At 33.1% G+C, this 18,837-nt stretch overlaps 3 protein-coding genes across 3 annotated transcripts; 1 reads left to right on the plus strand and 2 right to left on the minus strand.

Annotated features, from left to right (window-relative positions):
- LOC104714911 lies at window positions 5,873-6,622 on the minus strand. Its single transcript, XM_010432379.1, has one exon. The coding sequence runs from the start codon at window positions 6,620-6,622 to the stop codon at window positions 5,873-5,875; it is 750 nt and encodes a 249-aa protein (XP_010430681.1).
- Window positions 6,641-7,360, minus strand: LOC104714912. Its single transcript, XM_010432380.1, has one exon. It carries the CDS (start codon window positions 7,358-7,360, stop codon window positions 6,641-6,643), a length of 720 nt encoding a protein of 239 aa, XP_010430682.1.
- On the plus strand, window positions 16,212-17,435 carry LOC104710170 (zinc-finger homeodomain protein 3-like). The gene has a single exon (XM_019230339.1). The coding sequence runs from the start codon at window positions 16,380-16,382 to the stop codon at window positions 17,343-17,345; it is 966 nt and encodes a 321-aa protein (XP_019085884.1). The 5' UTR covers window positions 16,212-16,379; the 3' UTR covers window positions 17,346-17,435.

Genomic DNA, 18,837 nt, shown 5'->3' on the forward strand with positions numbered 1-18,837 from the left:
ATATGATCACTCGAAGGCAAAATGTTTTCTTTACTTGCAATGTAACCTCCAAATGCACATTGTTCCTTATGTTTTTAGTAGTTTAGTTCTTTATTTGGTAATGTTAATCATTTTTATTTTATTTAAAATCTAAAGCCTTATCCCAAAAGACAAGTGTATCGATTGAGGGGAAATTTGAATTTGGTATAGGTATTGGAAAGTGAATTTGGTTTGGAAATTTCAAATTTGAAATTGAAAATTCTTCATGTAGACAAGTGTATCACATTTGTTTTCAATTTCAAAGTGGATTATTCCCAAGTGATTGTGGTTATGACTTCTCTACATGCATGCTAGGATGGTCCCCTAGTAGAACAGTGAACTTATATACCTAGTAGAACAGTGAACCTGATATTTTTGCGATTTAAATCTTATGTAATGATTATTTTTCTTTTGTCAACATGCAATAATCTTATTTGAATTAAGAAAATCTGAATCCTAGTATAGATTCAGAAACACCAAACCAACATGAGCTATTTTATTAATCCCAATATATATAGCGCCCAATTGGTTGTTAAATTTAGTGAAAATGATAAAGTAACTCCATGAAAGAATATGTTTGTTTTTCATATAAATTTTAAAAGATGTATATATTGTTTCTTCACAAATTCATATATATATATATATATTTGTATGTCTAAAAATTATATGGTTTAATTATCTCAATTAAATATATAAAAAATTGATTTACAAAGTACATCTCACCAATGGATCAAGACATATACAACTAATATAATTATATTGATATATTTTGGATATACAGATCTATTACATTGCCTTTTTTTTATGTCAGCATTTAATTCTAGTCAACAAAAATAATAACATTGTTTTTTGTAAATTTTGTCACAAGAATATAAATAAGGAAGCTAGGATAAACAATTTAATCACAAATCAAAATATGAAGATGATTATGAAGCTCTATGCAATAGCAATGATGGTTACTCTACTTCTTCTTGCATCTGATCTTGTTCAAGCTAGGACCAACCCAATTCTTCCTATACCAAATTCAAATTTCCAAACCCAAACAAAACCAGTACACCGATTACTAGCTTCCCTAACCGAGCCAATTTCTCGTCTACGTAACCTGGCCGTAAAGATATCTGTTAGCCAAATTCTCTGGCCTCCAGGTCAAATTCCTTGTTTTCCATGGTACAAGCACTGCCCCCCAGCCCTGTCTCCAACCCAATCCCCATCCCCATCCCTATCTCCATAAATTCATATGTTTGTTTTGTTTAAAAATGTTTAAAAATATGAATATTTCAATAAAATAATGACAACATTTTATGTTAATCGCGTATTTACTCATCTATTTCATAATAATTATCATTTTTATATTTAAATATGTTCACAAAATGTGTTGTTTTATATTATCAATGCAAAAACAACGTACTAATTTTTAACAAAATAATATATAGTTATATTGCCTTTTGTTATTTTAATCACATTAATATAAAGGTAAATAAAGAAACTTGGGTAAACATTTTCAATCATACATCAAAATATGACGATGATTGTGAAGGTCTCTTCAATAGCAATGATGGTTACTCTTCTTGCCCATATTAGGACTGGCCTTTTTCTACCTACACCAAATTCAGAATTCCAAACCCACCTACTAGCTGTTTGGGCAAGAATAATCGATTCGTTTAGAGACTACGGAAACAAGAAATAGATATTGAATAGTCATTTTTATTGATCAAAGTATCGAGCTCAAATACAAGAGTTTAAGGCACAGCGAGTAATCCTAGCAATGTTTTGGAATTGAGTTGTGTGGCTGTGTTTTAGGTCTCTTGTTCTGCTCTCGATTTCGTCCCCTATTGTGTTGATTTCGCTCCCTTTTTATAGAGAAGTCTCTTTACCCTAATCCTCATAGGATTTGGGCTTGAGTAACCGCCTCTACATGAGATAAGGTCGTTTTAAATATTCTCCTCAAGAGATAGACTCGAATATTCTCTTAATGATATTGGTGGCCATATCCTGTTGCGGCCTGTATTGACCCATTGCTTACCGTTATGGCCCGTATTGAGTCAATGCTCACCGTTTTGGCTGGGATTGAGTCAATGCTCACCGTTTTAGCTGGGATTGAGTCAACGTTCACCGTTTCGGCCGGCACTGATCCAATATTCTTGGAGAATGCATAATTCTCTATTATTTACATAATATATCATAATCATAATGGAATTTATCTATTACAATTTACATGACTAAAATTATGCCCAACAGTTTGCCCCCACTCTTTATTTTCTTAATAAGAATTTAGAGAGTAGTGTAGTCTAAGGCATAATTATAGAAGTTTCACGTATGACAAATTGAATAACGTACCTTAGAACTGATGTATGCACTCCTTAGTGCTCTTAATTTTGATTACTGTACATTAAGTCCTCGTGGGCTTCTCTTTGCTTCACATTTGACAGGAGCTTGCCACATCACTTCTCCTCTTCACCTGTGAAGTCTTTTTCTCTTTGGTTGTTGAAGAGTTGAAATCTGGAATTCTCGCTCATGACTTTGAATCGTTAGTCAACATCGGGACTGCCTCCAATGTTGATGATACTTCCGTTGACCTCCTCAAGGTACTTCAGTTAGCGGCCTATTAAGTTATGAGGATGGAACTCCTGTTCTAACATCCATTCTTTCTTTTTCTTAGCCGTTTTGGCTATTCACTGTTTTTTTTTTCTGTTGCAGGCTATGTCTTTGTTTCACCTTGCTGAGAAAATTTTTCTTCTGAGCATCAAATCAATGAGAGTCTGAAGCGTGAGTTGAGCAATGAGAAATCAAAAACTGCTTCGGCTCGCGAGACCATTGCCTTCAAGAACCGTGACATTGCGACTTTGGAAGCCAAATTGGTTGAACGTGACCAGGCCATAACTGACCTTAAAGCCGACAATGAGAGATTGTTTGGTGAAAAGGAAGTGCTTCAAGACGAGATTGCTTCTCTCAAGAAGCGAATTACGGTGCTAAAGTATGAGTTGGTTTTTTACTTGAATGGGGCAACAATCATAGCTCGATGGGAGGCATTGCGTGAATGCCTGTTTGGGGATTCCCTTGCTCAGATCGGAGCTCAAGATCAGGGTGACTCCAGGCAAGATGACTCAGAACCCATTGCCCCATGACCAACTACTCCCTTTCCTCGTTATGACTTATTAGCTTTTTTCCTCTAGTTCTAGTAGAACAATGTTGAACTCGGCGTTTAGCAGTTATTCGTGTTGCATGAACACCAAATCCCTCTAGTTATGGTCTATGTCGACGTTTTGTGTGTAATTAGACATACTTAAAGTTGTAGCCATTTTTAATGTTTCGTGCTGACTCCGTAGTGGCTTGAAGTAATTGTTCTTGAAATCGTTTTCTTGTTGAAATGGTTGCGCACAGTTCCATACTGACTTTGCCATGACAATGTATCCATAACCAATCTATTAAATGGGATATGCATTGGTTCCGCATTGGTTTGATATTAGCCATTTAGCCAATTTGGTGAGCTGGCGTCACATCGGTTGTAAAACGATAAAGCCGTTGTGACCAAGTTACTTGAACCTGCTACAACTCGTTTTTACATTGGCTCCAATCTTTTGAATTAGAAACATGGTTGATTTACATTGGCTCCAATCCTTTGAATTAGAAACATGGTTGATTTACATTGGCTCCAATCCTTTGAATTAGAAACATGGTTGATTTACATTGGCTCCAATCCTTTGAATTAGAAACATGGTTGATTTACATTGGCTCCAATCCTTTGAATTAGAAACACGGTTGATTGAGCGTTGGTTTAAGTCGCCATTTGGCCATATCCGCTTTATTCAATTGGCCGCGCTTGGATTCTGGATTGGCTCTAAAACGCCAATTTTGCCTTAACCAATTTCTTGAATTGGCCGCACATTGGCTTTAAAATGACAATGTGGTCCCTAGCCAATTTTTTGAATTGGCTGCACATTGGCTTTAAATAGACAATATGGTTCCTAACCAATTTCTTGAATTGGCTACACATTACCTTTACATTGGCTTTTAAATGACAATGTGTTCCTAACCAATTTATTGAATTGGCTACACGTTGCCTTTACATAGACTTTTAAATGACAATGTGGTTCCTAACCAATTCCTTGAATTGGCTACACATTGCCTTTACATTGGCTTTTCAATGACAATGAGGTTCCTAACCAATTCCTTGAATTGGCTACACATTGCCTTTACATTGGCTTTTCAATGACAATGAGGTTCCTAACCAATTCCTTGAATTGGCTACACATTGCCTTTACATTGGCTTTTCAATGACAATGAGGTTCCTAACCAATTCCTTGAATTGGCTACACATTGCCTTTACATTGGCTTTTCAATGACAATGAGGTTCCTAACCAATTCCTTGAATTGGCTACACATTGCCTTTACATTGGCTTTTCAATGACAATGAGGTTCCTAACCAATTCCTTGAATTGGCTACACATTGCCTTTACATTGGCTTTTAAATGACAATGAGGTTCCTAACCAATTCCTTGAATTGGCTACACATTGCCTTTACATTGGCTTTTAAATGACAATGTGGTTCCTAACCAATTCCTTGAATTGGCTACACATTGCCTTTACATTGGCTTTTAAATGACAATGTGGTTCCTAACCAATTCCTTGAATTGGGTACACATTGCCTCTACATTGGCTTTTCAATGACAATGTGGTTCCTAACCAATTCCTTGAATTGGCTACACATTACCTTTACATTGGCTTTTAAATAGACAATGTGGTCTATAACCAATTTCTTTTATTGGCTGCACATTGGCTATGCCTTTGGTCTAAACGACAAAGCAGCCATAATCAATTTTCCGAATTGACTGTACACTGAGTCCGCATTTGTTCGAAAACAACTTTGCAACAGACCAAATTCTTGAATTGGCTGTACGTGTGTTGGCTTTAAATGTGGTACCTAACCAATTTCATGAATTGGCTACGCATTGACCCTACATTGGCTTTTATATAGACAATGTTGTCCCTAGCCAATTTATTGGCTTCAAGACGACAACGTGGTCTCTAGCCAATTTCTTGAATTGGCTAGACATTTTGGTTTACATTGGCTTCAAGACGACAACGTGGTTCCTAACCAATTTCTGAACTGGCTACACACTGTCTCTACATTGGCCTTTAAAATAATAATGTTGTTTCTAACCAATTTCCTGAATTGGTTATACATTGACTCTATATTGGTTTTCAATAGATAATGTGGTTCCTAACCAATTTCATGAATTGGTTACACATTGATCCTATATTGGTTTTCAATAGACAATGTGGTTCCTAACCAATTCCTTGATTTGGTTACACATTAACGAATTTGCCACAAGCAAAATATTGATGTCATGCTGGCGAAATGATACGGGTTCGTGACCCAATTAAAGTGTTTCATAGCTCATTTCTTGTTAGCAAGCGTTTTGCTGTCAAGTTTGCTAAATTTGAACCCGACCATCAGGTGGATTCCAGATTTGTTACATTCCTATAGCGACGTCTCGTTAATATGCAGTTGTAGCGAATGTTTCGCGTTTCAGGTGATTACCCAGTTTTTGTAGAGAGCCTATTGCTCACGTGTCCATGTATCAATGACTTCAATGCGTAATTTGTTGAAAAGCAGGTCACATAGACCAGAACTCAGTTTTATTAAAACCATTGTCTATAACTTGAGACATGTAGTGTTAATCCTCGAAAAACTTGAAAACACCATAAATAAATAATCAAAAACCAAGAACCCAAAACAATAAAAGTAGTATTTTTCAGATGCAGGGCATTCCAGCTATTGGGGAGAGTTTTTTCTTTTAAGTTTTGCAACTTATAAGCTCCTGACCCATGAACTTCAATGACTTTGTAATTGCTATAATTGTTGACCTTTACCCTTTAAGGTAGTCTGATAACATGAGCGTGAACTCTCTTGTTCCCCTGCAATCTCTTTCACTCCCCATGGGGTGGGAAATTTGATAATTTGGTGTAGAGTCGATGGGATGGCTCCCATGTCGTGAACCCAAGGGCGCCCCATAATAGCATTGTAAGCTGAAGCACAGTCCACTACCAAAAACTTTGTGTGTTTGTTAACCCCCTCAGCATATACTGGAAGTGTCACTTCACCAATACTCTGCTTGACCTTACCGCTGAATCCCACTAATGGGATAGATTTTCGTGTCAGTCCTTCTTTGTCGAGACCCAACTCTTTGTATGCTTGCATGTAAAGGATGTTGGTTGAGCTTCCATTGTCGATTAATATCCTCTTCATCAGGCAATTCGCCACTGTCAATTGTATGACTAATGCATCGTGATGCGGGGTTGATACGCTGTTGTCATTGGTTATAAATGTTATTGTGCATGCTGGCATGTCGCTTTGTGTAGCATTCCCTTTGCTTTGAGGGTTCTTGAAAGCTTTAGTGTTTCTCTTTGCAGCTGAATGAGTGATACGGCTTATTTCTGATCCTCCAGAGATAACATTGATAACTCGATCATGTTTTGGAGGTAAAAGCGGAGCGTCTGTGATCGCGATTTGCTTATTGCTTTCGCCATCCAATCGATTTCGGGTTTTATCAGACAAGTATTCTCTCAAGTATCCTTTTTTCAACAGCTCATTCACTTCCATCCTCAATGAGATGCAATCTTATGTTCTATGGCCGTGATCATTGTGGAATTCACACCACTTTGAGGCGTTCCGCTTGTTGTCAGGTGCCTTCATCTTTGGAGGCCATCTCATGTTTTCACCCATCTCCTTCAGTACACCGACTAAGTGTGCATGCGAGATTGAAAGGTTACTGATATCTGGCCATGTTGATGATCTGGGTTTCAAGTCGTCTGCTCCGCTCAATGGTCGATGCGTGTTCCTTCTTTCACTCTTAGTGTTCTCGTCCTTAGGTCTTTGGTAAGGTTTGTCATCCCTACTCGACCTTTCGTTTCTCACAAGGCGGTCAGACCGTGGCGAACGTCGTTGGTGATAAGCCGAGTCTTCTTCCCATTTGATCTGAGCCCATGCACGTGAGAGTACATCCTCCATCGTTCTACATTGGTATTTGGTTAGCTCTTTGTATAAGTCGCCATCTGGGAGTAAACCTCTTTTGAAGGCCGATATGGCAGTAGACATGTTGCAACTTGGTATTGACACCTTCTCCTTGTTGAATCGTCCCACATAGGCACGTAATGACTCATCTCTCTTCTGTCGCACCTCATACAGATCATCTGCTGTTTTTTCGAGGTTTCTGCTGCTTGCGAATTGTTCAACAAAAACGTCTGTCAATGATGCAAACAAATTTATTGAGCCGTTTGGCAAGTTGATAAACCACTGAAGCGCAGCCCCCGTGAGACTTGAGCCAAAACCCTTGCACATAGTCGCCTCCCTACACTCTTTCTGGATAGCCGTCGTGAACATTCGTTATTTGTATTGAGCTATGTGGTCATCCGGGTCGGATGTTCCATCATACATCTTCATTGTTGGTAGCATGAATTTTCTCGGCATCTCAGTGAGTGCGATTTCATCAGAAAACGGTGTATCTGCATAAAAGTGCAAGTTGCTTTTCCGAATCGGTGGAGCCACTCCCGGTAATCGTTGAATCATAGCTTCTACTGCACCCAAGCGTTTTGTGATCAAAGCTTCCAAGTAAGCGGCTTTAGATGACTTGGTATATGGCTCATGTTCGATTCCTGTTACGCCTGGTGTGTTAACAACTCCTTGTTGACCCAAGTTATCTTCTCGGGTAACGCTTTCATGTGCCTGTCTTGTTTCAAGGTTTCCTCCGCCATTCTCTTCCTGACAAGGAGTCTCCAGCCGAGCATCTGCCGTTGTGGGTGTTCGATTATTGGTTCTAGGCATTGAGTTAAGGTCTTGCATCCGATTCACGCCGCGAAACCTAGAGCTTGCTTCGGTAAAAATTCTCCCTGCTGTCATCAGCGAAGCGTTCTCCTCCCGTAGTCTGGCATTATCGGCCTCCATCTGCGTCAGCTTCTGTACCGTCTCGTTCATCCTGGCAGTCAGAGCTTCCAGTTGAGCGGCGACAGTCGCTTCGACATTAGTCGTATCACTTTCCGTTTCCTGTCATCTCACGTAGTTTACTCTGCCCCTTCTTCTAGCGCCAATTGTTTGGGAAAGAATAATCGATTCGTTTAGAGACTACGAAAACAATAAATAGATATTGAATAGTTGTTTTTATTGATCAAAGTATCGAGCTCAAATACAAGAGTTTAAGGCACAGCGAGTAATCCTAGCAATGCTTTGGAATTGAGTCGTGTGGCTGTGTTTTAGGTCTCTTGTTCTGCTCTCGATTTCGTCCCCTATTGTGTTGATTTCGCTCCTTTTTTATAGAGAAGTCTCTTTACCCTAATCCTCATAGGATTTGGGCTTGGTACCTGCCTCTACATGAGATAAGGCCGTTTTGAATATTCTCCTCAAGAGATAGACTCGAATATTCTCTTAACGATATTGGTGGCCATATCCCGTTGCGGCATGTATTGACCCATTGCTTACCGTTACGGCCCGTATTGAGTCAATGCTCACCGTTTTGGCTGGGATTGAGTCAATGCTCACCGTTTTAGCTGGGATTGAGTCAACGTTCACCGTTTCGGCCGGCACTGATCCAATATTCTTGGAGAATGCATAATTCTCTATTATTTACATAATATATCATAATCATAATGGAATTTATCTATTACAATTTACATGACTAAAATTATGCCCAACACTAGTTTTCCTAACCGTTTCTCATCTAGCGTAATATGGACACAAAGATATCGGTAAACCAAATTCTCTAGCCTCCCGATCAACATCCTTGTTTTGCAAGGTGCAAGCATTAATGTCCGCCACTGCCAGCCATAACTTATAAGTTATTTTGTTTTAAAATTAAATAAAATAAATTAATATTACAAATTTCAATAAATAAATATAATATGTGACAATGCTTGTACCATGCAAAACGTGTGGTATATTATTAAATTATTATTCATTCATAAGAAATATTATTATTATATAGTGAAAAATTTATATAAATGAATTTTAGAAGGAATATTAAATTATTATCAAGCATTTTCACCCTTTATTCTGTTTTTTTTTTCAAAATTATACTTAGAAAAAAGTAAATTGAGTAAATTACGAAAGGCACGACTATCTTGAAAATTTTGATACAATTTCTGGACCATCACCTAAAATCATTTATTCTTGTGGACCCTTTTATTTTATTTGTTTTTTTTTACAACAAAGTACAAGATTGGCTCAAACGAGTCAATACGAAGGAATATTGTTTACATAGGTAATTAAGTGCGGTATTGTGCGAACACGGCGTGCTAAATTATCCTCTTTATCCGCCTATATGTCCTTCAAATAAGGCGTAAAAACTGGCCACTCGGAAGGCGAAGACACCATCTTCACTAAGTCGGAGCAGTCGTGAGAAAGAGACGACAGATTGGTTATCCGCCCTAATTATACAGCCCATAGCCCATATAAGGGATTCCATCTCAGTATGAAGAGGGGAGAGACTACGGCGAAGGTTGGCAGGACCCATAGTAGGGACGTCCCCCCAGGGTGATGTGCAAAATCATCCTCTACCCGCATAACAATCTGTTGCTTTCCAAGAACCATCTACAAAACAAATATAACTCGACAAAGACCTAGGAACCCCTATTCTCCCACTTCCACAGGGAGCAAGCCCACTAGTAATATCCGATGCTAATACCCTATCCTCTGTCTGGGCCAAAACCCATGCTTTTGCCTCCTCCGCTAACTGAAAAATTGCGAGGGGACTTGAATCCAGATTACTGAAAAGTTTATCATTTTGTGCTTTCTAGATATACCATAGAATCCAAGGGAAGAATTCATGTGTTGGAACATCTGGAAACTGCCAAAAGAGGGAATCCATGTTTGTGAAAATTGATTCCGAAGGGAAAAAACACTCAGGGCCGTCGGGAACTGCGACAAAGCCCAAATCTGTCTAGCTGGCGGACATTCAAAGAGGGTATGATTAATCGTCTCTTCCCGAAAACCACAAAGACCACATGTGGCATCACAACTAATACCGCGTTTTTCGTAGATTAGCTGTATCCGCTACACAGCCCGAATGCACTTGCCACATAAAGTGACAAAGCTTCGGTGGACACCAAAATTTCCACACAAAGGCCTGAAATGCTACCAAGTCGGGCCAAATACCTTCGGCGCAGGAGAGGCCGACAGATTTAAACGAAGCATATGGTACCCTGATTTTATCGAGTAATTACCAGACTTGGTAAAATGCCACCCCAGTAAATCCGGTTTATCCGGTTGTCGTAATATTTTATTTGTTTCTTAGACCTCAAATAAATAAAAACAAAAAGTCACTTAACATGTAAAAAAAATACCGTATGTAATGGACGACGGAAAAATAAATTATATATCTAATTATTTTGAGAATTTGTTAAAAATGCCCCTTTTGATATACCCCTTTTCAAAAATACCCTCTTTTTTGGCCATTTTTATTTATACCCTCTTTTAATTTTTAATGACCATTTTACCCTTAGATGAAAATTATTTTATTCAATAAAAAGAAAAACAAAATTTTCCCGCCAAAAAATTTCCGACATATTTTCCCGCCAAAAATTTTTTTGAAAAATTTTTGGAACTTTTGATAAAAAATTTCGAAAAAAAAAATTTTCCTGCCAAAATTTTTCCCGCCAAAAAAAATTTACAAGGTTTTTAAAAGGTTTTATAAGGTTTCTACCTTATAAAAGCCTTATAAACACCTTGTAAAGGCTTTTACAAGATTTTTTAAAGAGTTTTAAAAGGTTTTTTAAACAACTTGTAAACGCTTTTACAAGATTTTTAAAAGGTTTTTAAAAGGTTTTAAAAGGTTTTTAAAAGGTTTTTAAAAGGTTTTCAAATGGTTTTTAAAAGGATTTTTAAAAGGTTTTTAAACACCTTCTAAACCCTTTTACAATGTTTTTAAAAACCTTGTAAAAGTTTTTATAAAATTTTTAAAAGGTTTTTAAACACCTTTTAAATGCTTTTAAAAAGTTTTTAAAAGCGTTTACAAGGTGTTTAAAAACCTTTTAAAGCATTTACAAGCTTTTTAAAAGCATTTACAAGGTTTTTAAAAGCGTTTACAATGTGTTTAAAAACCTTTTAAAAACCTTGTAAACGCTTTTAAAAGTTTTTTAAAAGCATTTACAAGGTTTTTAAAAGGTATAAATTTCAATATTTTTGGCGGGAAAATTTTTCGATTTTGGCGGGAAATTTTTTTTTTTTGGCGGGAAAAAAATTTTTTCGGGAAAAATTTTTAATTTTGGCGGGAAATTTTTTTGGCGGGGAAATATTTTCGATTTTGATGATTGTACATTATTGCTGTCACTCAAAAAGGATAATTTGGTCATTTTGTATATAAAGATGGGTAGTTTTAAAAATGGTCAACATGAAGAGGTATTTTTAAAAAGAGATATGAAAAAAGGGGCATTTTTGAGAATGCCCCAATTATTTTCCATTATTTTGATGTTATCGTAAGGTACAAAGGAATTTACCAGAGTCCAGAAGAATATAGACAACAAATATAATCAAGAATGGTGGTTATTAAAGAAATACAAATTAAAGAAGATAAAAGTAAAGTGAACTACACTTATTTCTTAAGTAAGTGTTTTGTTTTCTGTTTAATTAAGACCTGAATGGTGGTTACTGTTCACTAACAATTCGGTAATTAGTGGCCAAATTTTACAATTCTCTTTAGACCATTTGTCTTCTTAAATTAATTTCATTTTCTTTAATAAACGAGATTTTGAGTTCAACAAAACTTGAAGTTAATTTAAGAAAAAATTAGAATACATACCTCAAAGTTAATAGGAAATTTGAACTCTATACTAAATCTTTTAAGTCTTTGAAATATACCTTATAGATTGAACTAAATGACTATTTTGTCCTTGGTTACAAATTAATTAAACTAAATACAATATAATTAAATTAATTTATTTGAAAATATTATTTTTAAAAATAATATGTAAACTAGATATTCGAATTTCTTTCTGAATTGTTTTTTAAAAAATTATGAATTAATTTATTATATATAATATTAATCAATAACTAAAAGATTAAATTAAGATAAAATAAATAACATATACCCTTAATTAATAATTAATTAAATAATAAAAAATATACACAAAATAATTAAACTTATTATTGTTAGAAAATTATTTTTAAAAATCACTGTTATTTTAGATATTGATTTTTTTTTTATAATGATGAAGAAGTTTATTATGAAAAGTATTAATCAATAAAAAAAATTAAAATTCAGATTCAAAAAAGTTGTTTTATAAAACATAAACAATACAACAATGACAAAATTACAGTTAAATACAATATAATTAAATTAATTTATTTGAAAATTTTGTTTTTAAAAATAATATGTAAACTAGATATTCGAAATTTTTCTGAATTGTTTTTTAAAAAACTTATGAATTAATTTATTATATATAATATTAATCAATAACTAAAAGATTAAATTAAGATAAAATAAATAACATATACCCTTAATTAATAATTAATTAAATAATAAAAAATATACACAAAATAATTAAACTTATTATTGTTAGAAAATTATTTTTAAAAATCACTGTTATTTTAGATATTGATTTTTTTTTTATAATGATGAAGAAGTTTATTATGAAAAGTATTAATCAATAAAAAAAATTAAAATTCAGATTCAAAAAAGTTGTTTTATAAAACATAAACAATACAACAATGACAAAATTACAGTTAAATACAATATAATTAAATTAATTTATTTGAAAATTTTGTTTTTAAAAATAATATGTAAACTAGATATTCGAAATTTTTCTGAATTGTTTTTTAAAAAACTTATGAATTAATTTATTATATATAATATTAATCAATAACTAAAAGATTAAATTAAGATCGTGGATCACGATCCAATAATCTGTTATTCAATTGTGGATCTCGATCCAATAATCTGTTATTCAATCGTGGATCACGATCCAATAATCTGTTATTCAATCGCGATTAAAGATCTGGTATTATTTAGTAATTCAATTTTAAAAATTTATTATATAAAAATTAAAAATAAATTAATTAGAATTTTTCTTTTTTCCATTTATGTTTAGTAAATGTTTTAGATAGTATTAGTTTTCATTTAAGAAAAAAGTTTTGATAAATAATTATATATTTTAATTTTATTTTGAAAATTGTTAACTTTAATAAAATAATAAAAAATTGTGAGCTTTTAGAAAATAAATCAATAGATCAAAAAAATTGACTATGTAACAAATCAATTAATAAAAGAATAAATCAACTTTTTAATATAAATCAACAAAGAAAAAACATAAATCAGCAGGAATAAAATATAAGTCGACTAGTTAAAAAAGGCAATCATATTAATAAGTCAACTTAAAATAAAATAAGTCTACTAAGACCAAACAAATCAACGGGAAAAAAAATATAAATCAACAAAAAAAACAAACAAGTCAACATCATCAAAAGTCGACTTTATAAAAAAAACAATCAAACAAAAAAAAGTCGATAATTATAAAATAAATCGATGGAAAAATAAATAAGTCGAAAAAAATTAAACTTAAGTCAACCATTCAAAATATCGTCCTTATTAATAAATCAGTGTAAAATATAATAAGTCAACAATAAATAAACAAATCAACAGAAAACAAATATAAATTGATGAACAAAAAAATAAGTCAACAGCTAAAAAAATTGACTATGTTATAAATTCATTATCCATAACATAAGTCGACTGTTCTAATATAAGTCGATGACAAAGATAATTAAGTCAACAGAAGTAAAAACACAAAACGATTTTTCAAAAAGTCGACATTATAAATAATTAACCTTGATTAAAATAAGTCTAAAATATTGATATATATATATATATATTATAAATTGTATAATCTTGAATTATTTATTTTTAAATAAATTTAAATCTAAATAATATCAACAAAAATATTTAAATTCTTTTTCTTTAATCAAAATTTTAAGATCAAAAATTTATTCATGTAATCATTATTTAAAATACAATAAGTAATTTTTGTTATAATTTTAAATTATTAAATAATACATTCTGAATTTAACAATTTTAAAAAATAATTTATTTTTAAAGTTGATTTATTTTTAAATATAAGTTAAGTTTTTATTATTTTTATTTAATTGTTAAAATTATTTAATAATAAGAGTATTTTGTCTATTTTTATTTTAAAATCTGTAGTTTTTAAATAACTATAAGATTAAGTGTAATTTTCAAATTTCTTTTCTACTTTAGTATAGTTTTCAAATTGTCCTTTTTTTCTTTGGTTACAGTTATATGTTCCGGTAAAGGATCAGAGAAGATCATATATAAGTCGACATATTTCGTAGGACCCATATTTAATATTAACTTCAAGTAAACCATATAAACTCACATGCAAGACATGACAACCTCTTGAAGCTAATATCATACGTGACATAATTAATGGTGAAGGATAATTATCGATATGATTTTGGGTCAAGGAACAATAAGTTTAAATTTAACTAGCTTAGCAATTTCAGCCATATTTTGAACATTCGTCGTGTTACTAATACTTTTTTTTTTAAAGTAAAATTTTTTATTTAGTTATACCTTACAAAATAGATTAATCATTGGAATTGTATTTCGTTTTACATTTTTACTATTAATTATTGATAAATGAGATATTTGTTTGTCAAAAACTTACATCAAAATCATTCAACAACATATATATATAGATATATATATATACACAAAATAAATTATGTAGAATGACAATTGTTATAAAGCGGAAGGAGTATGGTTTTCTTTTTAAGTTAAATTAGCTGCAAAGTATGCATTTGTCATGTGACTTTATTGGTACTTAAGTGGGCATTTTATGCCAAAAGATAAGGAAAATTAAAGTGTCTGTTTATTGAAATATTATTTGTTAATTTGGTCTAAAGGCTCAAAGTGAAATGATTTTGCAATCAGCCTTCTATCATTTCAACTATATAAAAAAAGCAACCAACCAAAATGATAATTTTTTGTTTTTGTTTTTGTTTTTGTTTTTGTTTTACACTAATGGTTGTTGTAACTAGCTATTTGATAAATTTTAATTGTTTAGTGTTTTAGAACGAAGATGAGATATGATTATTTATTAGTATATGACTTTCTGTTGGTTATCTGCTTCAATACTCTTCCTACTAGTTGTCTGACACGGTTTCTATACACTGTTGTAAATTTGATGTCTGATAGTGCAAGCCAAGCAATCTCCCATAATCCTTAATTCTTGTCTCTTTTATAGATCCTCTCTTGATAATATTTTTTTTTGGGTTAATATGAAATTCTAACTTAATGGTTTTTCTTCATCCATTTTGTTTCTCAAAATTCTAAATTAAAATGATTTATAGTTTGATTTTCTTTTTCAAAATTTGAACACAACCAATATATATATATATATATAGTATTACTGTATTTGTACTATTGGTGTCGATATATACAAACTATTACCCAAATTAAAATTTGGTAGATGCATTATTAATGTAGAATTGTCCTATGACTTAATTAACTAATAATGTTTTTTCTCTTTGTCAGTAGAAAAGTGAGGAAATAATTAGCTATGGCTATGGCTTTCATATGTCTTGCTCATGCTTTATAGGCTTTAGGCATTCACTACTAATACTCTAGGCCTTTATTAGTTTAAGCAGTGCCTTCACATCCAAAATCCACCTGCAGCTCTCTCTCTCTCACATTATCCTCTTTCTTAATTCAAAGTCTCTTAACTTCTTAAACCCCTAATTAAATCTACACTCCATACCCTCTTTCTATTTCTCAGATCCTTGTTTCTGATTATTCTCAAGAAAACTTTTGTTTTTTGTAGAGCATTAAGAGAAAGTTTGCTGCTGCTTCTTCTGGTTGTGAGGGTATGTGCTCTTGATTTCTTCAGTCAAATTTTCACTAATTTTAAAGACAACAGTTTTGTTATGATGATAATAAATATTAAGTCCTCTTCATTATCATCATCATCGACCTTTATTTCTTCTACTTGAAATAAGACCTTTATTTCTCAAGTGGGTTTGTCAGCTTTTGCTTAAGCAGGCTTGCAATAAGTTTTTTTTTTCTTTTTCTTTTGTATTTTTCCGTATTGTTCTCTATCTTTATGGACCTTCTAAAATTAGGGTTTTTGCTTTTTGTTTGGAGGAAATTATTAAAGAAGTGGGTTTAATGAGTAGTGAAGAAAGCTCTTTCTTTTTTTGTTGCTTAATCATATGATATTTACTCAAATAGTTATCTTTACTCTTGTATTTTCTTCCTCACTAGTGTCGTGTTTGTCCCCAAACCAAGAAACACTTTTCCAAATCCAATAAACAGGTTTCAATTAACCGTGACTTCTTCTGTAGCAGAGAGCTCAAGAGAATGGAGATTGCAAGTCAAGAAGATCCCACTCCAATAAATACTAGCTACGGTAATAGTGGAGGTGGGCTTGGGAATATGATCCATAATCATCATGCCAATTCTGCTCCAACATCTCTCAACATTACTACTCCAATCCCACTACAAGTCTCCTCAAATGGTAACGGTCTTGGCAAAAATCATGACTACTCTCATCATCATCATCATCATGTGGGCTACAACATCATGGTCGGCAATAACAACATCAAGAAAGAGAAACCTGTGGTGATCAAGTACAAGGAATGCCTAAAGAATCATGCAGCTTCAAAGGGAGGCAATGCCATTGATGGTTGTGGAGATTTTATGCCAAGTGGTGAAGATGGTTCCATTGAAGCTCTCACTTGCTCAGCTTGTAACTGCCATAGAAACTTCCATAGAAGAGAAGTCGAAGGTGAAGAAAAAACCTTCTTTTCCCCTTACCTCAACCACCACCAACAACCTCCGCCACAGAGAAAACTCATGTTTCACCACCACCACCACAAGATGATGAAATCACCATTACCGCAACAAATGATAATGCCAATTGGTGTCGCAACCGCTGGATCCAACTCAGAGTCAGAAGATCTCATGGAAGAAGACGGTGGAGGAAGCTTGACATTCTGGCAGCCACAACCGCCACCGCCACCATATAGTTACGGACATAATCAGAAGAAGAGGTTTAGGACAAAGTTCACACAAGAGCAAAAGGAGAAGATGATGAGTTTTGCGGAGAGAGTTGGTTGGAAGATGCAAAGACAAGAGGAGTCTGCTGTTCAACAGCTTTGTCAAGAGATTGGAATCAGGAGAAGAGTTCTTAAAGTTTGGATGCACAACAACAAACACCATTTATCCAAGAAGAGCAACAACATTAATGACAATGTAGATCAGCTCGGTAATAAAGACGTTAATAACGCAACTACTGAAAATCTTGCTTCTACTAGTCCTAGTTAAGTTAAATTGTTGTTATAACTTCACTCATGTGACTACTTAATAAAGTACTTGCTCATCGTATGGTTAATGTTTTACCCTTTCTTTTGTTAATCATGGTTTAGGTAGCTTTCTAATGTGTTTTATTAGGATACTATATAATCTTGGAGTGTATAAGATAAGGTTTCGAGGTTTAATTTCTAGTAGTAATATGTTTAAGAAAATTATTGGCGGCCTGAGTTGCCTGACCAATGCATTGGGAATTTCACTGTTTATTTATTATTTCGAATCATTAGACTTTGTAGTTCGTGATATCATTTTAGTCATATACAACTTCTATATTTTGTGTGTATATGTAGCGGAATTTTAGATCTTTATCGTGCAACTTTTCTCATATAAAGCTTTTTTCTGACAAATGAGTCGCTTACGCTGCTAAAAAGTTAAGGGAATAGACCTCGTAAAATAAAAGGAACAAAGGAAGAAAGCGTATCAAGTTTCAATCACCAAAATAAAGTTACAAAAATATGATAATTTCCTTTTTTAACTAAATAAATTCGAAATTAAATAAATAGAAGAAATAAAAATAGAAATTTTATTTTATTTTATATTCTAATTTAAACAAAATAAAATTACGAAAGATAATTAAGATAACAAAATATGATTTTTTTGGGTATTTCTTTTAATACATAGGGAAATAAATAATAAACTGAAGCAAAAAAAAAAAATTATATAAGAAACTGAAGTAAATAAACAAGAACAAAACAAGAAACATATTTTTTTTTGGATTTATTGCAAGCAAACTAGCAAAAACAGAAAATTAAAAGAGATAAAAGGTTGGATGAACACAACCTGATGGATATGAGCTTTTGAAGCTCTAATACCAGATGATATAAGATTGAGAATCACTCCACAATCTTATGTATAAACGATGATTAAGAACTGATCAACAAGCGTCGGTGGAAGATGGAAACGATGGTAAAGGTGGTGGTGATGCTTTGATTGACTCTCTCAATCGGTGGAGAGGTAGTCTTGTTTAAATCACACAAACAATCCTAATCCTGTAATCTCAAGAATCAAATGAATCTCTCAAATGAAACTTAAGACAAACTTGCTTAAACAAAAGCCACTATTTGAATAAAACAAAACAAACTTTGTATATTTCTTGAAATGATTGAAAGGTGGTTTTACACGGGGGAACGAACTAAGCTTATATAGGCTCAAAAATAATGCTATTCTGATCTTCTAAAGGTGTAAATATATAAACAAATAAATCAAAATTAATGCATATGGGCGTTGGAGTAGATTGCTTGGCCAAATATGTTAAGTGAGTGAACGCCTTGTATCTTGATGAGAATCTCTGGTTTGTGTAGATTCTTTCAAAATCGTGCTTGTCAAGTCGTCGAAAGGAAAAGAACCGTTGGAGATTAATTGCTCCAAGTATAAATGCTCTTGGCGCTGGATATGGAAAGTGTTGAAGTTTAAATGGGTGAGATTAAATCCAGTTGATCCAAGGCCT

Source organism: Camelina sativa, chromosome 9, assembly GCF_000633955.1.
Source record: "Camelina sativa cultivar DH55 chromosome 9, Cs, whole genome shotgun sequence".
NCBI lineage: Eukaryota > Viridiplantae > Streptophyta > Magnoliopsida > Brassicales > Brassicaceae > Camelina > Camelina sativa.